At 38.5% G+C, this 25,661-nt stretch overlaps 1 protein-coding gene across 2 annotated transcripts; it reads left to right on the forward strand.

The window, feature by feature from the left end:
- Window positions 1–1,895: 1,895 nt before the first annotated feature.
- hnf1ba (HNF1 homeobox Ba) lies at window positions 1,896–25,587 on the forward strand. Of its 2 annotated transcripts, XM_077566815.1 has the most exons (10): window positions 1,896–2,609; window positions 5,403–5,602; window positions 7,129–7,399; window positions 8,953–9,179; window positions 17,603–17,757; window positions 18,562–18,688; window positions 18,808–18,990; window positions 19,137–19,255; window positions 20,643–20,687; window positions 23,094–25,587. In XM_077566815.1, exons 1-10 carry the CDS (start codon window positions 2,221–2,223, stop codon window positions 23,112–23,114), a joined length of 1,737 nt encoding a protein of 578 aa, XP_077422941.1. In that variant the 5' UTR covers window positions 1,896–2,220; the 3' UTR covers window positions 23,115–25,587. The 2 variants fall into 2 exon arrangements, with proteins under 2 accessions (XP_077422941.1, XP_077422940.1); XM_077566814.1 differs by lacking the exon at window positions 20,643–20,687 and having other exon boundaries at window positions 2,039–2,609.
- The last annotated feature ends 74 nt before the right edge of the window (window positions 25,588–25,661 follow it).

Consider the following 25,661-nt stretch of genomic DNA (forward strand, 5'->3'; position numbering starts at 1 on the left):
GCATTTTGACTGATCTTTCAAGGTCCATAGAAAATTATGTGTTTGGATTATGGAAACACACATACTGCCAAAACAAGATTGGACTCTCATCTTCCATCAGAAAAAAAAAGTTTGTTTCTACCTTATTCCGTTTTTGAGTAATCAACAATAGAAAATGGTTAGTTTCACCTGTTTTGAAAAAAAAACGTCTTTTAACGTCTTTGGCACTCCTCCATAGGATTTTACGAAACGTTATTTAACGTTTTTGGCAGTCAAAGAGTTAACTTAATGTTAACGTGCAATGCAAAATAAAAAAGTAAGCAAGGGTTGACTTTTTTTATTCTTTTATTTTATTTTATTTTATTATTTTTTTACAGCGGAGAGAAGGGCAGCTCAGGTGTGTACCTGCAATTTTATATCACAATAACAACAATAGGAGCAGATAAGAGAACACGCCATCAGGTCTTTGAAGGTGCAAGACAATAAAATTGCATTTGTTTCAGTCACCATCTCATCATGGCCTTGTGTTTACGTGTAAGGTGGCTAATTTAGCAGATAATTCACAACTGCACGCAGTATTAGTAATGATCAACCGTATTGATACTACATCCAGCAGGTGCTTATTTTAGCCCGCAGTCGTGGGAGGGAGCGTCTGTTCCTGTTTGTTTGTCATGCAAACAAAAATAGAGGAATACGAGTATAGTCGGTGGAAACGTCAAGATAAATACGTGTTTCCATAGCAACTGCTGCTTGCATTTTATAGACCCAGGTATGACCTGCTTGGATATTTGATACCAATTAAAAAATAATAATTCTATATGTTATTTCGTCACCTGGGAATTTGTTGACTTTTCCTGAAGGTACCAAAAATACACAAAATAAACAATTACAAATGTTTTATTTTTTTAAATTTGTACAAGTGCTATGAAATTTGTCGGCATTAAGGCAGGGGGGTGCTTGAAACAGTGCCGAGAACTGTATGTGTCCCCACCACATTTGCACAGATTCCCGCCAAAACGTGACCCTAAGGGTCGTGGGGGAATCTCAAAACAGTCAGAGGAACTTTTTTAAATGGTAAAACTTTTATGCAGAAATATGCGCACACGCAACTTTAAACCTTTTTTTCATTGTCATAATTTAGTGTTTAGTTTTCTTTCATGTTACTGTTTTTTTTGTGTGTGTGTGTGGTTTGTTTCATGTCTGTCTCGTTCTCGTCAGCACCTTGTTGTCTAGTTTGTTTGTATTTAGTTACCCGCTTTTCAGTCTTTTGAAATCACTGCTTTGGTAGTTCATGTTAGGTCTGTGTCCATGTTTGAGTGAGTTTTCTGTGATTGTTTATTATTTTGACAATATGGAATTTAACTCTTTTTTTTTTTTTATGATTCCAAACTACCTTGTTTTCTTTAAGTTTTTATACTTAAATACTTAGACAGCACACCTGCATCAACTCCTAGCTTCCCTGCACTTGGGTGTTCAACCCTGCCACACATACGTTTGAAAAAAATAAATCTATGAGAAATATTTTTAAATAAACTGTTTTAATCGTAAAAAAAAAAAAAATGAGACTTGGAAAAAGGCAATGGGATATTTGATATGATTGAACATTCAAAAAAATGAAATAAAAAAATATAAAAGTGACATTTAAATTAAAGAATGGCAAAAGTGTAATGCAATACAATTTACCCAATGCTACACACAAATATAGCCCCCCCCCCCCCCTTTCATTTGTAAAATTTCCAGATTTGAACATGAGGCCTAATTTGATAGCAGGAGTAGACGTCGTGCTCTTCAGACGATGCCGAGAAGCTCCCTGCAGTCCTCACGGAGCCTTAGTGGCAAAATGTGTCGCCGCGCTCTCTCGTTTTATGGCTCACAAAAAGCCGTCCAAAGTCCAGCAAAGTCGCTCTGATAAGCGGAACCAATAAAAGCTGCAGCAGCTTCGCAGTGTAAACACCTCGGGCCGGGAGAGGCCCTCCACCTCCTCCTTTTTCTTCGTTTTCTTCTTCTACTCAAACCTTCTCCGCCGTCTTCTTCTTTTCCTTCTTCTTGTGTTGCATTTACATATGGACCATCAGCCGGCCCACTCATTAGCATCTTTTATATCCCTCGAGCCAGACGGCAGCATCATGGCAAAGTAGATCCATCCTCCTCGCCTTCCAACAGGTGTCAGGCGGACAGGAGAGCCCGAACGGAACTTACACACCTCTTTTTTTCCCTTCATTCTTTTTTTTTATTTTTTTGATGTTCTCCAACATGGTGTCCAAGCTCACGTCCCTGCAGCAGGAGCTCCTGAGCGCCCTGCTGGACTCCGGGCTCACCAGGGAGGTCCTGATCCAGGCGCTGGACGACATGGACCCCAACCCGGCGGCCACCTTCGGGGTGAAGCTGGAGAGGCTGCAGCCCCCGCCGTCCCCCCGCCACAAAAGCAACCCGAACGGCGAGCCGTGCGACACCAAGCCGGTGTTCCACACGCTGACCAACGGCCACGGGAAGGCGGCCACCAAGCTGTCCGGCGACGAGTGCTCGGAAGACGGCGACGACTACGACACGCCGCCCATCCTCAAGGAGCTCCAGTCGCTCAACACCGAGGAGGCCGCGGAGCAGCGCGCCGAGGTCGAGCGCATGTTGGCGTGAGTCACTCGGCAACGACCATCACCTTCCGTACACTTCACATCATTATATATATATATATTTTTTTTAATTAATAGCAAAAATTGGTGAAAGTGCCTCCAAGCAATGCCGCACTATTTTACTTGGATTTTCATTCAAGAAGTGACGAGATTATCTAGGTCACGAGTACTCCTCACATTTTGAACGCTTCGGCATGCTTAGGACATGTTTTATTTAGTACAAATTATTATTTATCAGGTCAATAATAATCATTTTCAATAATTATAACAGTAGTAAAATATTTTCCCCTCGTAATGACAACATAAAGGAAATCTAAGGGACTTTAAAAAAAAAAGAGCAAAAGTCCTATACACATCGACTAACTTGCTAATTAATACGAATACCGATGATGCTAATAATAATAATAATAATAATAAGCATAACAAAATGGAAGTTGAAGACAGCGTTGGGGTAAAAAAAAAAAAAACTACAGTAGGCCTATACAGTAAATAACATCTAGTCTTAAAACAACTAGTATCACTAGGACTGCAGCTACTACGACTACTAATAAGAATATTTTCTACTTTCCACCTCACTAGGGTAAAAAAAAGAAGTTGAAGTGTTAGAAAATAATACGGCCTCATGCTACTTCTAGGCCTACTGCTGTTGCTGCTGCTGTTAGTAGCCTACTAGTGCAAGAATTTACGATATTAGAAAAAAGTCCACGACTGCTACTGTTATTAATACTACTGCTTGTTATTACTAATACTAGTACTTGTACTACAACATCTAAAAAAAAATGAGAATAATTTGTACTTTTCACCTCAAAATGATAAAAAAAAAGAAGTTAAGAAAAAGTGTGGATAAAAAAACGGTACATATATATACTACTATTATTGCTACTAAAAAAAAAGACTAATATATATTTTCTACCTAGCAAGGATCATAAAATGGAAGCTGAAGAGAACATGTTACGAAAAAAATATGAATACTACTGTACTTGAAGTACTGCTGCTACTATACTACGATTAATAATAACATTAAAATGATAATAATTTCTGCTTTCTACCTCTCAATGATAATGTAACAAGTTGAATGGAAAATGAGGAAATAATAATGACGTACAGGCCTTACTTACCACCACGAAATGATAGCCATGGAGAAATGGTACAAAAAGGTGTACAGTAACGATATTAGCCCATTAAAAAAGATTAATAATTGTTATATATATATTTAAAAAAAAAAACACAGGAGTAAATTGAATTTTCCTCGAGTGTATGGAGCCGACAGAGAAAATAATCCGAGCAGCAGCAACTCCAAAACCACGTGGAGCCAGCGAGTGAGCCGTGGACTTCTTATTAATTTTATTCTATAAATCATCAACTGGAAGATACACAGTGTCGCGATTAGGCTTCAATGGACATCAGGTTATTCATTGTCAAAAAAAAAAAGAAGTTATAAACTAACATCTCTCACACTTCCACACGCGGGCCTCCACATTCTCAAAACAAACACACACGCGTGCGTGTTGTTTTTTTTCCCCGTTAATAACTGATGAAAAAGTGTCAGACAAGTGACGTCATGTATATTTTGACCAATTAATTTAATTGTTTTAATTACGTGACTCATTCTCTTTAAGAAAAAATGTTTTATGTTGGGCATTGCCCGTTCACAAAATGGCTGACAGCCTGCATTGAAAAGTCCATTTCAAACTCTATCATGATTAGACTTACTGTATTACATATTTATAACGACGATTAGTCAAAGTGATGCATTTTCTTGACATTCTCAACGCAGATTCTTAATGGCGTTTTATGGGAAATTTCAGGTGTTTTCCAATCTGATGCTACTCTGTAAAGTCCAAAGTTTTCCATGCAGCACTTGAACGCACCTTTTGAAAATATTTACAGCAGCTTGTTCAAGCTGCAGTGATAGAGTGGCCTCGTTTTTTTTTTGTTTTGTTATATAGCTCCTCCAAACAGGTCACAGGGACGTTGTAGTAAAAACTATGGATACCAAAAGTGTATTATGATAAACAGCTGTGGAGAAATCAATGTTTCTCTGATTTGTTGGAGTCAAATGTGCGTTTGTGTGTGTGTGTGTCATTTAGATCATTGGTTATCAAACTTTTTTGAGCGTGTCCACCTACCTAAAGAGTTGGCTCTCAAAGTGCCACAATAACGACCAACATTGAAATACAGGAGTGTAATAGGCCTGAATGTATCTCCAAAAATGAGAACTGAGGTTGTGTTTCTAAAGTTGTAATATTACAAGACAAAACTGAGCGTAGTTTGTCAACGGGGAAAGTGGCCGGGTGACATGCAGCAACTACTATTCATCAATGGAGGGCTGCTTAACTTAGCATGGCGCCGCCAGGCTTTTAAAACACTAGGGGAAACCCTGTGATTTTTTTTTCCCATAAAACAAATATTCAAACATTCAAACATCACCCACCCCCCAAATTGGTTGGAAAGTTAAAGGAACATTAAAGGACAAAATATTTTCTATATGTATTAAATGTTGCTGTAATTCAATGAGAAACCAACAGAGAAGTTATCGGCCAATTAATCGGAATATCGGAATTTTATTCTGCCAGTCGGCCTCGGCCTAAAGAAAAATCCGTATGGTCAACCCCTACTATTGAACTTAAAATTTAAAAACAACTCAACTGTACTTAAACAGTGATTCTTTTGCGTACCACTAGAGGGCGCCCACGTCCCACCAGCGGTCCCCATACTAGCCAAAAAATGCAGTGTGTCGTTTTCATGTTGTTGCTGTCGTTGAGCCGAACGTGTTTTTTTTTGTGTGTGTAGGGAGGATCCGTGGCGGGCCGCCCGCATGATCAAAGGTTACATGCAGCAGCACAACATCCCGCAGCGGGAGGTGGTGGACATCACGGGCCTCAACCAGTCGCACCTGTCGCAGCACCTCAACAAGGGCACGCCCATGAAGACCCAGAAGCGCGCTGCCCTCTACACCTGGTACGTGCGCAAGCAGCGGGAGATCCTCAGACGTAAGTCACCAGACAGATGGATTGAGTAAAATGCAAATCAATAAATAAACTTCATTCGCCCAATCACACAGTCATGTGTCACTTACCTATTCCATAGATTTACTGTTATTTGTTATGAAGATAAATTGTATTATTTTATTGTCAATTTTAACATATATATATATATATATATATATATATATATATATATATATATATATATATATATATATATATATATATAATTATCTGTAAACCATGGTGCGACATTTACTTCCTCTAGAAACTCAATTTTGATCATCTTCTCCGTTATGTTATAAGAATAATATTTAAAATTTATTTTATCATTATTTACTTCTTGTTTTTAGTTTTAATTGTATTATTTTTTAATATCTTGGATTCAATTAAATGTTTGTTATTATTAGTTTGTTCATATTTATTTATAACACAAACATTTTCATTATTAATAGATAATTTTCTCATTATTAAAAAAATATTAAAATCTTATACTATTTTTAAGTGTATTTATTAAAGTTGTATACATTTTATTAATTGTATTCTTATTATTACTGGTATTAATTAAATTGTTTAAAAATATTTAACACTACTATAATGTATTAATTATGATATTTCAATCAGTAATTATATAATTGCTTATAATCTTATTTTTTGTTAAAAATATTTTTATTTTAATGTACATGTGTATATTTTATTTGCATTATTGTGAATGATATTCTTTTTAGTTTTAGTACTAATAATATATTTGATTTCATAAAAAATATTTCCACTTATAGGCCTACACTTATTTGTATACACACGCATATGAATATTTCTTATTGTGGAGAAAAAAAAGTAATCTAATTAATAATGCATATATTTATTGAATATATTTCTATTTCTTTACTGTTTGTTTTATTTCTATAGTGTGCAAAAGTCTTGGGCCACTATTTGCCTTTGGTGTTTTTTCTCAGCAGACCACTCTAAAAACAGTTGGGTCAAAAATAACCCATAACTCTACTTGGGTCAATTTGACCCAACTTTGAGTCAAGAAATGGGTCTTTTAGTAGAAAACAACTTATAAATATTGTTCAAATCCTTTACTTGGGTCAAAAAATTGGGTCGTTTTGTATAAAACAACCCAAAAAGTTGGATCGATCCATTTTAAAAAAATCTATAATTGAGTTACTTTTAGAGTAAATGTGCAGTACAATTGTCCTATACTGCAATACTGTATACAACATTTCTATAACAATTAGCGAGAAACTGGATTACTTCCTTTATGACATGCACCCTCTTGGCTGTCCTCCATGAAACAGGAAGTGGCTCACTGCTAACTGCTAACGTGCAAAATGTGGCTCAATGGCACGCCCCCGATAGCACCCAATGCTTGTTATACGTCAAAGGTTAACCAGCCCTGCTCCAGTGTGTTGTTGTCGTCATGTTATTGGATTGTCTTGGAGTGTTCCTTGAGTGTCTTCGCAAACATTGCGCAAAGCCATCCCCAGCCGTCATAACGAGCGCGTGCGTGCTTCTTCTTATTTCCGCAGAGTTCAACCAAGCTGTGCAAGGTTCTGGCAGCAATATGACAGACAAAGGCAATCAGGATCCGGTGTTCTTTTTCCCAGAGTTCAACCCGTCCGGGCAAACCATGGGTCAGCCCGGCGGCGACGAGGTCGGCGGCGAGCCCTCCTCCAAGAAAATGAGACGTAATCGTTTCAAATGGGGGCCCGCCTCGCAACAGATTCTCTACCAGGCCTACGAGAGGCAGAAGAACCCCAGCAAGGAGGAGCGGGAGGCGCTGGTAGAGGAATGCAACAGGTTGGTATCACCGATATGCATTTTTTGAGGTGGATGCCGATACCGGTTCTTAGCAGAAAAAATCTAGATTTTTCAAAAAATATGTTGAATGCATAAAATTATCCCCTCCGCCCTATTGCTAACTTTCGCTATGATTTACTCTCCTTTGAATGACAAGTCCATACTACAAGTGTCATCGTAGCGTCATGCCCATTCATTTTCGTTTTAATTCTAAGCATTAACCTTTTATTTTATATATTATTATCTTGTGTTATTTTCACAAGTCTTGGGACTTACTGGGCTAACCTGGAAACCTCTGGGATTTATTTCAAGCCCTTTCCTTCCTTTGAATTCGGAGGGAAAAAATATTCAAATAATTGAAATATCAACTTTAAATATAACTTGAAAGGAAAATGACAAAAAAAATAAATAAGAACGTGAAATAAGAATATAATATAATCGTATAATAGCAACTGAAAAAACAGTAAGAACAAATACTGACTGTTACTGTGCGTTTTGGCCTCTTGGGGGCAGCGTGGTGCCGTACATCAATGGTGTACACACTTAAAGTGAGCACAGAAGAAAGTTACAATTGAAATCTATTAAAATAACTTGTTTTTCACACATTGGAAAGAATTTGTGCCTTTGCGTGGTGTTATCTTATATGTGGGTATGTGTTCCCACAGCATTTGTGTGTGAATATTTGTTATTTGAAGGAAAAACACTCCCGAAGTCGATGCTAACTTCCAGGTTAGCATTTGAAGGGGATCCACCCTTCGCTTTTAGCATTAGCGCTAGGCTAGCGATGTTTTAAAAACGAAACATGTTTTGTATTTAAATATACAGTGGATGTTGTTCTTATTGTCGTGTGTTTAGTTTTACAGTTAACGGTGTCATTAAACAGCTTAAAAGACGCTTGGGGAACGACAGAATAACCAGAATAACAAACGCTACGCACTTCCTAGCTGCTAAGGTTACGCAAGCAAAATGGTGCATTCAGGGTACTTTCTTAGCGTCGGAAATTTCTTCGATTATAACGTTGGCCCAATCGGCCAATTGTTTTGGCAGATGTTTGAAGGGCAATAATCGGCCGGGCCCTTATCACTTATGAAATTCAGCCCCAGAATACAGTTTGTATGTCTGTCAGGAGTTGACCCTCAAAAAAGTCTCCCCAGCCAGACACCCTGCGGAGGAAACATATTTAGTCTTTTTCTACCCGGGATATTGTTCTTTCAGTCACGACCCACAGCTTGTGACCATAGTTGAGGTTAGGAATGTAGATCCACATTCGAGTTTTTGCCTTGGCAACAGCCAAAGCTGCGTTCCGATTGGCCAGCCGGAACCCGTCTGCTGCTTCAGGAGTCCTACAGGCCAAAAAGGCCCGATTGGACTCCTTCAAGAAAAGCACGTTGCGCAATCATGGACTGTCCCCATATTTCAAAACTGCACCTTGCTTTTAAATTAAGTCAGCCCACTCTGGTTCTCAAGGTCATAGGTGACCCTTCCCGGCTGTCTACTATATGTACAGATGCAAATATCTCGACCCTTCATAATCAACGTGGATATTCCCTTAGAGCCGAGTGCCTCCAGAGGGGCGTGTCGCCATCCAAAGCTCAGGGCCTGGGCTCCAACCTGGTGACGGAGGTGCGCGTGTACAACTGGTTTGCCAACCGACGCAAGGAGGAGGCGTTCAGGCAAAAGCTGGCCATGGACGCCTACAGCACGCCGACCACGCACAGCATCAACCCGCTGCTGTCCCACGGCTCGCCGCACCATCCACAGACCAGTGCTTCACCCCCAAGTAAGATGATACTGATTGTAAAAAAAAAAAAATGGATGGGTCATTTACTAATTGGCTAAATAATCATTTACTGCTAACTGCCTCCTTTAAAACATACAGTTGTGGCTATAATAAACAGAACATTTAGTTTTTTCTGTATTAAATATGAAATAATATGGTAGAATTGCTCCTTTTTCATATGTCATGTTGCACCTTGTTGCTAGGCAGAATTTGTAGGCCAGATAATTCAAGTCGCCGTTTCCGGGACAACTCAGGGGCAGGTTGACTTTGATGACACACACACCACAGAAAAAGGTCAGCGATAGGTCAATAAATAATAAATGTAGGAGTTTTGAAAATAAATATCATTATTTACGGCATTTCTAAAATAATAATTGTGCAATTATCAAAATACCAGTGAATAAATTAAATTACACAAAATATAAATACCTTAAAAGTAAATTTGATCAAATTAAACATTTGTAACAAGAGCTCACATTAAATAACAATTAAAGTAGAATGACAAAAACACAAATATTAATTAATATTAAGTAATTATAGAAATAAATATTAATATAATGCAAAAATAAAATAAATAAAATAAAGATATTTAAACATGACTAAAATGTTAAAATTAAAATTAAATGAAAAAAATTAATTAAAATGCATGTTAGAATAAATAAAAAAATATTTATTTAGGTATCTAAAAGTAATTGTAATGTAAATTAAAAAAAAACAGCCAGAATAAAATAAATAATAGTTGAAATTCGATATATATCTATACTGTATATATATATAAACAAACAAACATAGTTCTGTGGATAATCCAACAAGTTTATTCATATAAAACACAGTCTTGAATAAAAACAAATGAAAGAATAAATACATAAATAAATGCATTAAAAAAGTAATAATAAAAATGAATGAAAAATTAATAAAACTAAAGAAAATTAGAACTATACGGATAGTGTAACAAGTTTATTCGTCTGCAGTACGTCGTATTAAATAGAATCATCAAACTCATAACAATAAATTACAAACATGAATACAAAATAAATAAAACGCATAATTGAACCGTATGATCATGTGACAAGATTATTTATCCACACCACGTTAAAAGAAAGTCATAAAAAGAGTTGTATACATAGATGCAAAAACTAAATAAAAAAGAACTATAAGGATAATGTGACAAGTTTCCGCAGTATTCTGTATTTAAAAAAATAAAAAAAAACGAAAGATGAGAGACGCATACCCATAAAGTACAGTATATACAGTATATAGAATATTGAAATAGTTGAAATTGCTGTAGGCAGGTCCGAGAGCTGTTGTTTGACGAGGCCGCGTGCGTTGATGCGATCAGAGAGCGAAAGAAAGACAGACGAGTGATCAATGAGCGTGAGTGAGTGGAACTGAGCAAATGCCTTTGTCATTCGGCTCTTTGACAACACGCTGAGAACAATCCGCATTGTACCTGCAATCTCCACTCCAAAGTCAGCGCGCCGGCCCGAGAGGACACAAAGGGCGGCCGTCCTGATGACGGGCTCGGGGTCGGCCCGGGGTCAGCGGGGTGGTTTCGGGGAGGGGCCGGCGGCGGCGGGTCGCCGCCCCACCGCGACGCCACTTCCGCGTTTGATCGCGAGGAAAGGCGGTCGCCGTACCGCCGTGACCATTTCACCCCGACGCTGGTGTTTGCCTTGCGAGTGATTGGTGTTGACAAAGTCTACCTGGCGTGTATACGACATAACAACATAGCTGATAGCTTTATCCGCCGCGCCATCACTCAGCCGCCATAAAAGTGGCGGCGAGCGGCCTATTGTGTCCACTCGTGTCCGTACACGAGGGAAAACAAACTGTTTGCCTTGGCTTTGCTCTTTTACCTTTTGATAAACCACTCGCTACGTTGTCTATTTGCCTTCTTTTCTTGTTGTTGGGCAGAGCGATATGGCCTGGAAAGAAAATCCCACACATTTTTTCCACAAAAATTCCATTTTCAATTTTAATCAATTTGACCTCAAATAAAACACAAAGGCAAATGATATGATTCAAATCAGATTCCATTGAGAGAAAAGAAATACAGTAATCATTATTTTTAATCATTATTTAATGTCAGGAAAAGCCTACTTGAACAGCTGAACTTTATTTGGGGTTAATCAGCGGCACTTTAAATGATGGCAGGTGTGTGCTGACTACCATGTGATTGTAATTGGTTAATTCTGAACCCGGCCACATGCTTAGTTTAAGAGGGTGTGCACACTTGTGCAACCACTTTATCTCAGTTGTTCATTTCTACTTCCCCTCTCGAAAAGATCAATTGCAAAGGTCATGGTAACGGTGGAATAAGTTTTGAATTGATTAATCTCGACCTCGTGTTTTGTTATATCACAAAAACCTTTTTTTGGGGTGTGAAGACTTTTTATATCTATAATTTTGGACATGCAACAGTCTTGGACCTTTTTTTTTTTTTTTGCTCATTATATTGCAACCCACAATCAATCCCAAATGACGGACCAATTTTTTTTGCTGAACTAGCACATCCCTTTTTGCAGCAATTCTAGTTTTAAGCAGTGTACATTAGCATGGACTCGCTTTAAGACGCTGAGTATGAAAATTGTTTTTTCACCAATTAACTTGATTAATCAATTATATGGGGATCAATAACTCTATAATGTGCCTTTGGTTTGCTCGTCAAAATTACTCAATCATCATGGAAATGTAGGAGAATTATGAAACCGCTAACTTCCAATTGCAGTGTGTGTTATTTGATCAAATGAGTCATTTTGATCATGTCGATTCTATTTTTATAATATTGAACATTTTGCACATGTCCATACTGTCATGGGGTAACTGCCCCCCCCCCCACCCCAATAAAAAAAAAAGGTGATGTTTTCAGTAACTTTACCTCTCCAATAGATGCTAAAATGGTGGCTAGTTCCAGACTAAATATTTACACTTAAAACATTTTTTTTATCGTTTTACGTGTAGTAGGATGTTGCTAACGTCCACCCTGTCACAGTGAAACATCAAATGATACACTACACGGTCAGCAGCTTGTTAACTGAATCTTGTTGCTAGGTGAAGGTCCACCTTGTGCTTTTTAAATACTAACATTAGCCAAAAATATCCACCCTGTCATCGCCCATTATAATAATATTGAACATTTTGCACGTCCGTACTTTCATGGGGTAACTGTCCCGTATATATATATATATATATATATATATATGTGTGTGTGTGTATATATATATATATATATATATATATATATATATATATGTGTATGTGTATATATATATATATATATATATATATATATATATATATTTTTTTTATATATATTTTTTTAAAATTCTGTGATATTTCCAATAACTTCACTACCAGCACTTTGTCTTTCTTGCTTTTTTAACCCAAAACATATTACATGTGTAGTTGGATGTTGCTTAACATGTCCACCCTGTCACAGTGAAACATCAAATGATAAACTACACAGCTTGTTAACTGAATCTTGTTGCTAAGTGAAAGTCCACCATGTGCTCTTTAAATACTAAATTAGCCAAAAACATCCACCCTGTCATTGTCCATCCCGTCAGCAAGATCACAAATTTCATTATCTGCATGTAAATGGTCTGCTTGCAATGAATTAAAAAAAAAAAAAAAAAAAAAGAGAATATATATTTTTTTGTATATAATGCATATAAATTCCCTGGAAAATCAAAATTTTTCTTGAATGAAAATCGGCAGTCTCAAAGTTGATATTGACCGGCCATCCTTAGGTTGTTGCGTTGGCCGGGCTCACCTGACCAGGCGCTGACCTCCGCGTTGGGCCCGGCTCTCAGCTGGCCGCTTACAAGGTGTCCTGCTGGCGTCCCTCCGACGGCATCAGCTGTTTTTCAGTGTCGGGCCATAATGTCCCGGCGGGGTGTCTCATTGCGTTGCTGGGGCACGGCCTGTATTATGCATGCTTAATGGACAATTAAAATCCTTTGCTACTACATCTCCCGGGCCTTTGATAAGGGGCTGCTTGGACTATACCCTTCCTCGGCAGGGGTCCCCATTGTTTGCTGTATTAGAAGACTGCACTGACTGCAAACTAGGTTCATTTATCTCTGCTGGTCCCTCAAGGAGTGGGGGTCACATTTTACACCCCCCTCCATCCTTTTACCTTTATGGGCTGCAAAGGCTGGTTGCAGACTTGGAGCAGCAGGAGCTGTCCACTGCGGTATTGGCTCTTTTTGGCCCAGACAGGACTGATGAGCCCCGAGAAGAGGGTGAGAGATGCTAATCCACGCCCCCCCCCCCCCACTCCGCTTCGCTCCCCGTCCCTCCCCACTCTCTCTCCTTCCTTCGCCGCACCTTCACTCGCGCCCGAGAGTTCACCGGTGGGTCGGATCAAAGAATTCCCTTCTCGCTTTGGGAGTTTTCATTGATTCCGATGGCTCCGCCGAACAATCAGATCAGATCATTTGGATTTTTCCAGGGGTCATTTTGGCTCGATTTGAACTCAATTGCCAAACATTTGAGTTTTCACTATTGTATGTGGCAGCACACTGACGTCATAAAACCTAATACTCAATCACAATATAGTATATATATTAGAGCTGTACAATTAATTTAAATTCAATTACACTCCACAATTACAACATTTGCATAATCGGGAAAAAAGATGACTAATACAAATTTTTGAGTTGTTTAAATTTATACATTTGCACCTTTATTAAATTTTAAAATAATTAATTTAATACATTTTGTTTCATCCAAAATGAACTTGCATAATAGTGTTTCAAAGAATATTAATTGTCTTAATATTTTTTTACAATGTTGTTTTTTTACCAAAAAATAAAAAGATTGTCTTAACCGTGATTTCAATTATTACCAAAATAATTGTGATGAATATTTTCTTCATAATCAAAAACTCTAATATATATATATATATATATATTTTTTTCTTTTTATATATATATATATTTTTTCTCTCTCTCGAAAATTTAGCCCCCACAGCTAATTTTACTTAGCAACATGACATTTGGTAGTCATGTCAATCGTGCATGGACGTACAAAAAAGTCTCAAGAAGACATGCCCGAAAAAGACACAGGAAGTCTGCCGTTTGCCAAGTCACCGTTTTTTAAGTCATTATGGGCGTTTGTAGGGGTCCTTCAAAAACAAGCTACTACAGATTTTCTGTAGTATTAAGAAATACTTGATTTTTTCATTATGTGGGCCTAGCTTGGCGGCAAAGTTTGATGACTCAATAAAACACAAAATGAATCATAACTCAGCAGATTTTTTTCTGGAAAATTCAGTCCCCAAAATGTTTACAATTGCAAACCTGATTTTTGGCAAGAAAAATATATAAAAAAATGGGAATTTTATCTCAAGGCCATAAGGTCAAGCAGCCTCTAGATAATCGCTATGCTAAGACAACACAACATGAGGGACCATTAAGCTTCAAAACGTCAAATCCAAAGACAAACCAGTCATTTAACTGTGATTCATTGTCCCCGAGCGCCCGTCCTCCAGTTTGTCCGACTTCATATTGTCTGGCGCGGGCATACTGGAGGCCCCCGCAACACTCGGCCGGGCCTTGTAAACATGGCAGTGGGACAATAAAGCACTCCATTGGACCGCTGACCCCCGGCTCGGCACACAATGGAAGGTCGCTCATAAAAGGGCAGTTATCTGGACCTCTTAAAGCATCAGGATGCCATTCAGGTCCGCTTTGTTCAGGGACGGTCATAACTCCAATTGCTGGGAGGCGACTTGAGGGACAGATTCTGCAAGTACACTTGACAAGTTTCAGTCAAAAGTTGCTTTTTTTTCCCATACGGGAATCGGCCATGTCGCCATCACAACAATAAAAGCTTTCCCGTGACTTCACATCGTACTTCCGGGTGGAACAAGATGGCGCTTTCCACTTGTAAACAAACCATGTCATCCTAACCAAGGAAGAGCCACTCTTAATCCGCAGACACTTTTCTGCCACCTGGAAGTACCTATCAACATTAACAGCACAAATTCAAATTCAAACCAATCCCCGGTGAATTAACCTCTATCTTGTAATTCCTCCGAGAGCCACGTAGTAGCAATAAGTGCCTGCCCAACCCCAGGCTGCGCTCATTGTGTCCGGCCCCGCATTTGACAGACCTCCTGGGTCTCGACAGGACGAGCCTTCTCTTTTCTCAATACAGCTAGCCTGAGGTGGCCCACGGATGCCTCGTCAACCACCAGGTGCTTACATGGCGCTGACTCATTTGGATTCGAGGAAATCTGGCTTTTCTCAAACTGGTTCTCAAAAGACTAACTACTACTAACTAAATATCTAACTACTCTGAATGGCCCAACCCATGTAACAATTTTTGTGGCCCTTGAGCGCAAACATTTGTCCAACCATAATACATTTTGATTTCAATCAAATAAATGTTTTAATTCATTTCTGTTAATCAGGTCATGAATATTTAGGTTGATTGAGAGATTATGAGTTGCTCCTAAGGGGGAAAAAAAAAAAAAGTTTGCAAACCCCTGTTCGACAGTGTTTGGTTGCTAAGTTGAGAGCAAATGAAGTGAAGCGAGCGTGTTTGTGGAGATTCACACCTCACCGTGAACACCCCCCCAAAAACAAGATGGATGACTTAATTAACCTCAGTCAACACAATTAGCAGTTAGTGCACAGTTGGGCAAATATTGCATCAGGGCACGCAAGGTACACGCTCAATGCACGTGGCTCCTCAGACACAATACTGTATCTAGATCATGTACCTGTACTACGCAATTACACACTAAACACGTGTATTCAAAATTTGTGGTGGCAAAAGTACTCATACTATGTACTTAATTAAATAGAAATAGAGAGTCGATTGTAGACAAAGACTGTGGCAAAAATAAAAGTACTGATTCAACTTCTCTACTTACATTGTTAAATTGAGTCATAAAATTAACAGCATGGAAGCTAATTTTAGTGAGCTACGTAAACAAGTGCAGACTATGAAGCTTAAAACAACATGTTCTCTTGGAGTGAAATGTATTGATATCGAAAAAAATCTACTGCGAACAGTTGCTATGTTAATTAAGACCTAAGAACAGATTATGACATGTATGATGGATGAAGATTTTACATCACAGCCTGTTATTGACAATTCTGTCAAAAGACAATTGAACAAATGCTAACATGCTAACAGCCGCTGTGCTAGCTTCGATGCCACCCAGGCCGCTGTGTGTGCGCGTGTTTGTGTTAGCGGTTGGATAACTTCAAGTTTCTTCAAGTCAACACTAATTTGAGTCGACGAGTTGCTGTTGACGTTATGTAAAGAACTATGGTTAAAAATAAATCATAGTAGGAGGGAATGCTTTATAAAATTCATTTACACTGAACAGTTCATACAGCAAATTTACACAGAACATCCATGTTAGAATGCAAGAGCATAAATATAGGCTGGTAAAAACCACAAAATATTTTTGATCAGAAGTGCTTTTCGTTTGGATGCTGACGGCAATATCCTCAAACCAACATCCTCAATGTCCTTGTTAAGTAATTAAGTCAACTAGTCTGTACAACCACTAGTGTGAGTTTGTGCGTGTTTGGTAGGTAGGTAAGTAGGGTGTTCCGCTGTCACACCTGGGGTCATGGACAGAGAGGAAGATGGGAGATCTGGAGCGCAAACATTGTCTGTGAGATTGTGTGTGTGCGCGTGTGTGGATAAGAATGTGTTTGACATTGCTTGTAATTGTGTAATGTTGACTCTGTTGATATCACAGCGGGGGCCTTGCATCGGCAAACAGTCGACTGTCAGTCAGCGTTGTCGCCTAGCATTCCACAGCATTAGCTTAGCTTAGCCTAGCTTAGCTTATGGCAGTGAGAGGAAGAGTCCATGTTGTCACACGGCCTTGGCCGAACGAGGTAGATAGCAGAGAGCAGGGCAACGGGGGCAATGTGTTTGTTTGCTCTGTCAGTCTAAGGTAAAGAAGCAGTGTTAGCGGGATAGCTGGCGCGATGTAACGCTCTTATGCTGACATACGAAACGAAACCTGTTGTTTTTAAAAGTGCCTTTATTATTCAGCTGGTCTACGCTAGTATACAAGAATCACTCAGAATTAACTTTCTTGTTAAATTGAGTCATAAAATGAACAGCATGGAAGCTAATATTAGTGAGCTAGCCACCCCACGTTAACAAATGTTGTTTTGCTAACGTACAATATCAGTTATTTTCAGACACCTTTTTAATTGGTGGTTTACATTGAGTCAGTCTAGATTAGCATAGGCATTGGCAAGCTAGCCAACACGTGACATTTGTGTTGCTTCCAATCCCATAGGCTACTACAAACTTACTCTTTTTGTGTTATTTTTTTCATAATAATAACATTGAAGGAAAATGTTCTGTTGTTTCGAGTAATTGTTAAGTAAACATAGTCACGACTGTGTGCTTATGTAAGTTTTGTTTTCTGTGCATTTTAGTGCGGTACAGCCAAGGCCCCGGCGAAGTGACGTCGTCCACTAGCATTAGCCACCACGCTAGCAGCGGCATGTCCACCGGTCAATCGGTGCTCCAGCAGGTGTCTCCGGGGGGACTGGACCCCAGCCACAGTCTGCTGTCACCCGACGCCAAGATGGTGAGTGAGCGCATCTGGTGCCCCGCACCTCCCCCACCTTCAACACCGCGGCCCTCAGATTAGATAAGAGCCGCTCCGCGTTTTAGCACAATTAGCACATTATGCTGCCAAGTTGGTCCTTCGGCGGACAAAGAAACATTCTGTCCTCATCGATTAAACGCCACGCCGACGGATAGATGAAGCATACGTTTATGTTTTTTTTTTTTTGTAGGTTCTCCAGTCTCCACTGTGTCCTGTTCAAATATTTGCTTTTTGACAAGGAAATGTTAGAAAGATGCAACACCGTGGATATTTCAGATTTTAGAAGGGACATTTAAAGGACATGTTATTTAGTTTCAGAGAATTATTTATTTTTTGGGGCAGGGAGGGTTTGGCGTACCGGTAATTGTGTTAGTAGTAAGTGTTAGCAGATGCTAACGTTAGCGATCTAGCAAGGCTACCTTGTCTCAGTGTCTCCAGCTGACAGAAGACAAATATGCGAGTCTTCAGATATTTTTAACGTAAATGTTTTTTTTAAACGCCTTTTGTTCGTTATCTCTGTTTGATTTTGTGAATGTCTGCTTGTTTGTAGTTACCCAAGCATACATACACACCCTTTTATAGAAGAATTTGAACTTGTGTACATTCAGCGGACACATTTAAATGCATCACAATAGATTTTCCAAAAATATTTTTTGTACCGTATTTTTTGGGGTACATATTTGAACGTTTTTTTCCCTCTCCTTTTCCTTTGCCAAAGTACAAGAAATGATGTGACTCTAAACATTTTTGGTGGAAGTAATAATGGTCCTGTTTGGTTTTCAGATTTCAGGTTCGGGCGGCGGTCTTCCTCCAGTGAGCACGCTGACCAACATACACAGTTCGCATCACAGCCACCAGCAGACGCAAAACCTCATCATGCCGCTTTCTGGAGTCATGGCCATCGCTCAAAGTAAAAAAAAAAAATGGACACCAAAACTGCAACCATAGCATTACTTGAAATCTGACTAGTTCAAATCCTCAGGCTGACTTACTTTGAAGCCCTAACCGGCGGCGCGCTTTTGCCCTCAGGTTTAAACACGTCGCAGTCCCAGTCGGTGCCGGTGATCAACAGCGTGGCGGGCAGCCTGGCGGCCCTGCAGCCCGTCCAGTTCTCGCAGCAGCTTCACAGTCCTCACCAGCAGAGCCTCATGCAGCACTCGCCCAGTCACATGAGCCAGCAGCCCTTCATGGCCGCCGTCACGCACTCGCACAGTCAGTAGCAACATTTCTCTTCTTTTAGCTACACAATGTACACTCGTGTCTTGAGATACATCAAGACTACGTTCATAACTCAAAACAAAGTTGTTTTTTTTCTCCATTCATTCTAAATGGAAGCTTTTTTTCCCATCTGCCTACAGTGTACCCTCATAAGCAGGAGCCGCCGCAATATTCGCACCCGTCGCGCTTCCCGTCGGCCATGGTGGTGACGGACGCCAACAGCATCGGCACACTAAGCTCCATGTCGGCCAGCAAGACGGTCAGTCCGAACGCCAAAAATGTCTCTTGTGTGCATACTCTATACTTCCTGTGCCTCCTCCGCACTTCCTGTCGTCCCGCTTTTCTCATGATCACGTCTCTTTTAGTGTTTGCGTAGCGATTGCATTGTTTTAAATCACAAAAAGACAATATTGGCAGTGCGTTTCTATGCCACTAAAATCTACCAGCACAATAATTAACATACTAACATCACGCCACCATTTTTTTTTGCAAAAATTCAGCTTTTTTTATGAGGAAGTTGTGATGTGGGCCAAGGAAGAACTTTTCTACTTTCTTTTTAGAAATACAGCTCTGCGAAAATTAAGAGATCAAAAAACATTGGACATTTTTTGGTATTTCGACCATTTTTCTTTTTGTTTTGTTTTGTTTGCAATAAATGCTCTGAATAACGATGTGTGTTTTGGGAATTTGTGAGTTATTGTATAATAACTTTTTTTGTTATAAGATAAAACCCAAATTCTCATTTGAATAAAAATATATACAGTGCCTATAAATAGCTAAATTAAAAAAAAAACTGATTATTTTTGCAATGATCTCTTAATTTTTCCTGATCTGTATATATGTCTATTATTATAACTTTTTTTAATAATAGATTGATAGACTGGGTTGTCATCAATTGTGCCAGTTATTTTTATGTTTTGAAGACAATATTACATTTAAGAACTAATATATTAAGATATGTTCTTTCAAATTTAATATATAATACAAAGATAAATTTATTTATTCATTTATTTTTTCTTTTCTATGATTTTTTTGTCCACGTACCAGTTATTTTCTTGAGGGACACATTTAAAAAATATATATATTTGAATTTTATAAAGATCACTTTTTTAGAAATATGAATTTATTATTTTTATGTTTTGAATAAAATATGTTTGAAGATAATTATATATTTAAACATTTTTTTTTTACATGGTTTTTAACTAATCTATGCATTTAAAAATGAGAGACTATTCGACTACTATGTTTAAAAAATATTTTATAATTATTTCTCACTCACTCACTGTGCTTATTAATTTCCATTTTCCCTAATTTCTCAGTGACTAACACATGAATCAACATTTTTAAATGATTATTTTTAAAGTTACTCTCTTCAAATGTTTATTTTATTATATAGAGAAATGGGCAGAATAAAAAAAAAAAACATGTTTAAATTTCTTCTTTCTTTTTTTTTTGCATAACATTTCCCCTAATTTCCCATTGATTAACTCACGCATCTTCATGAGTACACACACACACACACACACACACACACACACACACACGCACACACACACACACACACACACACACACACACACACACACACACACACAGTGTTTTCCTCTGATGGCGTGTTGACTTGTTGACTTCCTGTCACACATTAGGATGCTTCGGTAAACAAGATGGTGCAACTCGGGGGTCTCTCCTGGGTAAATACTTTGTTTTATTCTTGCAGTAAATGCACACACACACACGCGCACACACACAAATAATACTCCTCCGTCCTTCCATTTCCTGTCCAATCTGCGTCTCGTTCCTTGGAGCTGAACGCGCGTTGATTGATGGCGTGAGGAAATGAGGCTCTTAATCCAACTTCTCAAGCTTGGCGTCATGCTACAGTAGATAGCGAGGCGCACGTGGGGGGAGGCTTAGCATCGGCTGCTTCTTTTTTTCCTCAATTCAGTGCATTTCAGTGCTTTGAACAAATCTGAACTTGTCGAATTGCATTTTCTAAACACCCAAAAATTGTCTGAAATTAATAAAGTGGATAAACATTTATCATTACTTTTACTTTTAGTGAAGACTCTTGATGGCTTACAGTGAGGGCGAGGAGACAGGGGCCATTTTCTGACCTTGATCTTAAATTTGAAAATTGGTGTTTCTCGCCTTCGTTATCAAATACTGTGAAAAAAAACGGCAAAGCTTATTATTGTCTTGCATTAACAACTCGAGGCAATAACAAGCCACCTTTATTTTTTTTCTCTCACAAAAATGGATTTGTACAGGGGTGTGTAGACTTTTTATATCCATTGTAAACATGCGTAATCTCTTTCAAAAATAAAAAAAAAAATACACTAAGGAGTCCGAAACCAAATTGATAGTTTTCAACTGCACTACTTCCTCGTCCGCCTGCGGCCGAAGGATGTCGTCAGTGCGTTCACACGCTCAATTTCCCACGCTGAGCCAGGCCGAGCGCTGATGGCTCCACACCGCGTGACAGATGGGACGGGAGGGCAAAGGAAAGAAGCGTTAGTCCAGTGCTCACCGTCCAAAAGATGCTCCATTAGATGTTCCTAATTTGACCCTTTCACATGAAATGAATTTTAAAGTGTATCATTATTATAACGGTGTAAATGGACATTCTCTTGATTTCATCAGAAATGAAGTACCTGGCAGTTTATTTTCATTTTTTTGTGATGGAAAAGGAAATGAATAAATAAATAAATAAATATATATATATATATATATATATATATATATATATATATATATATATATATATATATATATATATATATATGAAATCAAAACCATTTTTAATTATAAATAATTGAAAAGAAAAATGGAATAAATAGTTCTCTTACTTTTTTATTATTGTAAATTGTTATATAAGAGAATAATTGACATGAATTTAAAAAAAATGATTTTTAATAAAAAAAATTGAAAAGAAAAATAGAATAAATCGTTCTCACCGTTTTATTGCTGTAAATTGCTGTATTATAAGAATAATTGAAATTGAGACAAATAATTATGAATTAAAAATACCAATTAAAAACATTTAACTTTATGCAAATACTTTTGATACAGAACAAAAGTAAATAATTTGAATTAAGAAAACCCCTCATCATAGTTTCCTCTTACTTTTAATGATTTTTTAAAATGTATTTAAATTGAAGGAAATAATAGAAAATCATTAAAATGTTATTAATAAAATGTAATGTCTTAAGTAATAATAAGTAGAATAGAAAGTAAAAAGTAAACTAAAAACTAAAAACTAAACTAAAATAATTGTCAAAAATACGTTTTATGATTGTAAAATAAAATTCATGACTAATTAAAAAAACAAAAATGTCTGTAATGAAATGTAAAGTTGCTAACTTTTTCACCAAATAATTTTCAAAAAATGCGTCTTCTTACTTTTCATGATTTCATTTTTTTAAATTACACAAATAATGAATATAACAATCTTTAGAAATAAATCAATTTGTTGAAATAATGGAGTGCTCAAATGCACCAAGTGCAATCAAGTACTTCGTGTCATTTATTTAAGTAACAATTAGCTGACGGGCCCTCCCAAGTATTTCCTTATCAGGGCTTTCTATGACTGGGCCCACCTTCTTCTCACGACACTTTTTTTTTTTTAACAACACTCCCTGTTTACCCACAAAGCCTCCATTATTGCACCTGACGCTGACCACTCCGCCCTGCGGGTCACCTTGTTATCAGCTGTTTGCGCCGCCAGCCAGGTCCAAATAAATTCCACAAACAATCCCAAACAGGCTTCATCTATTTGGCCAGGTGTGTGGCAAAAGTACTCACACTCGGTACACAAGAAGAAGTCAATGAAGAAGAAGAAGAATTAAAAACATTTACTATTCTTGCACTAGCTTTACTTTTAAAGCAATATAAAAATGGAAAACTAATGGATTGCTATTGGTGGGTAAATGGTTAGCACATCCGCCAGTTCTGAGGTATAATTTGAATCCATGTTCCAGCCTTTCTGTGTTCCATATTTCTTTCCATGAAAAAAGTGGAAGCCATTTTGTGCCCCCGAGCCTCATCTTGTAAACCGTTGCCCTACTTCTTGTCTCACGTCTGCTGTTTTTCTTCCACAGTGTCCTCTTCAAGCGTGGTGAGAGCGTGTGCACCTGACCTCCCCGCTGCCCGGCAACCCCAGTGCATTTTTTTCCTCCTCTTTTTTTTCCCCCCACCCTACCCGCTTGCCCGTCCCCGTGGCGACGGATGACAAATCGGGTGGGCCGAAGCAAAACCAAGGCGGCGAGGACCACGCGGCAGCCACGTCCGAGTGGACCAGAATGCCTGCCAGGCGAGGATCGGGGCCTCAGTGGCGCTGTCAAGTGATCAAGCAGGACGTACGATTGGTTAGCGCAGCGTAAACTTTTACACTGTGATGTCACACGTACTTCCGGGTGGCAGAAGATGGATATTTTAAGTGGGAAACAAATCCGTCTCTGTCATTTGATCAAAACAGAGGAACATGAATTTGAAAGAACTGAGGAAATGACTTAAATTACGATTTTGGCCTTCCTATAAAAGTATATAAAATGAGGCTTCAAAATCGTAAAACTCTGAACACGCTCAAACCCTAGCTAGCAACTGAACTTTGTCTATCATCTTTCAATGCCTACACATTCTTATATCTTTGAGCTGCGAAAATATATCCGCTTAAATATAACCCATCGCAACGACAAGGCGCTCTAAAGTGGCCACGCCCGCACACAGCTCCTATGCACGTGCTGGCCGTCTCGTCTGCACGTCCGACTTTTTATTTTTCGCTTTGCTCTTCAGCATTCCCTTTATCATGTGTGTGCACTTATAGCAGACAACGAGGCGCTCTAAGGTGACCGGCGGACTATCACAAGGGAAAATTTATTTGTCGCAATTGTGGCGGATAGTGGCTAATTTGAAAAAACTCACTCGGTTTCTTATATATTTGGTACGACGGCGTATTAGGGCCATTTTTATTTTTTTACAGGGCGGGGGCAATATTTCAAGAAAAAAAAATCACAAATTTGCGACTTTATAAAGTGGCAGACTTGCGAGAGAGAAAAATTCAGATACTTATGACAAATACATGTAGCGTAGCTATAGTCTAATATGAGGATTCGTTGGTAGTTAATTGGACACTGAAAAGGCAAGATGGAGACGGATTCATTCTTAATTTAAATTTAACACTTCCTGATCTCCTATCAGCTGACTAACACTAACCAATCAGAAGCTAGCATACTTTAGGTAAATGCAAGTGAATGACGGAGAGCAGAAGATTCGACACATCAACTTAGCTACTTGTACAAAATAAATACCAAAATGTAAATGATAATTCTGGAAACATAAATGTACAAGTAAATATACATTTTAACAATTTAACTTAAATGCTTGATCCTACAATTACTACCTCCTTATTTGAAAACCCGACCGAAAAGTATTGGCACAGTCAGTTTTTTTCCGCACACATTTGCTACTTTATAAAAATGTACGAGTTTTTTTTTTCTCAGAATATTGCCCCCGCCCTCTAAAAGAAATATATTTATACGTGGCCATAATACTCTGTCGTAATTTGTTAGGTTTGATTAAGACATCCACTCCAAATAAAATCCTACTCACAGCAAGTTTTTGTCGTTTTCTGTTGAGGTCAAAGGTCGCCGCTCACTTTCTGCTACCCGGAAGTACCCTGGCGCCTTGTTGTTTACAAACATGATGAAAAGGTCCATTCACTTGCCAAGCCCACTTTTTTTGTCCAAAGTGACCACACGAGGAAAACGAATCATGCCTTTGGACTGCGTGACAATCCCGACGCTTGCTGATCTGGCGTTTTACCGCCACCACAAAGTCTTCCTGTTTGGCGCTCACTTGTGTGTGTATGTGTGTATATACTGTGATTTTTTTTTGTTTGTTTGTTTGTTTGTTTGTTTGACAATCTTCAGAGGACTATGCAAGGTTTCAGAGCAGGAAGATGAGACAATTATATGTATATAGACGAGGTGTGAAAATAGGACCGCGGTCTCGTTTCTTCCTTGCCACACCGCATACGGTATGCACTACGTAAGTGACAGCATCAACAACGCGCACAAGCGTGTATTTTTATTTTTTATTTTTTTATTTTTTGCTGAACGCTACCTGCAGGAAGAAAAAAAAAAAGGCCAAAGTAGACAAGAATTTTCTCCTCATCATCCATGTTTTGGTATGAATATTGTTGATGATAAACTTGGACCGCCCCCAGTTTGAGAAGCAACCACTCCTTTCGCGTTGTGACAGCAGCTCAATGGAATCCAGTGGAGTGCGGGTTGGGGGGAAAGGGGGGGGGGGGGCGTCCCCACACCCAACAGTATTAGACATTCCCATGGAAACATTAGGTCATGATGTTGGGAGCGCCGTGACGCTTTCTTGACTGTTATGAGGTGCATGTGCTTACTGCCGTCCAATCCAGGGGGCGCTCATCATACCCACATTACGTGTGTGCGCGCGTGCGTGTGATTTTCTTCTCCTCTTAATGTATTATTTTTGTATAAAATGGAAATCAATCTTAAATCATTATTTATACGTGCTGAGGAAATGTTGATATTTTGAGTAAAAGTTTTTCAAAGTGAACATTAAAGTCTGCTTGTTGTTATTTTGTTTGACCATGCTGACCTTTTGAATTGGAATGCTTTATTATGATTTGT

This window comes from Vanacampus margaritifer, chromosome 5, assembly GCF_051991255.1.
Source record: "Vanacampus margaritifer isolate UIUO_Vmar chromosome 5, RoL_Vmar_1.0, whole genome shotgun sequence".
Taxonomy (NCBI): domain Eukaryota; kingdom Metazoa; phylum Chordata; class Actinopteri; order Syngnathiformes; family Syngnathidae; genus Vanacampus; species Vanacampus margaritifer.

What these genes read in the sequence shown, in the direction of transcription:
- hnf1ba (XM_077566815.1), top strand. Translation starts at nt 2,221, where the DNA reads ATGTTCTCCAACATGGTGTCCAAGCTCACGTCCCTGCAGCAGGAGCTC. An exon ending in CTGGTAGAGGAATGCAACAG is followed by an intron (nt 7,400 to 8,952) that starts GTTGGTATCACC and finishes ATATTCCCTTAG; the next exon opens with AGCCGAGTGCCTCCAGAGGG. An exon ending in CCATGTCGGCCAGCAAGACG is followed by an intron (nt 19,256 to 20,642) that starts GTCAGTCCGAAC and finishes GTCACACATTAG; the next exon opens with GATGCTTCGGTAAACAAGAT.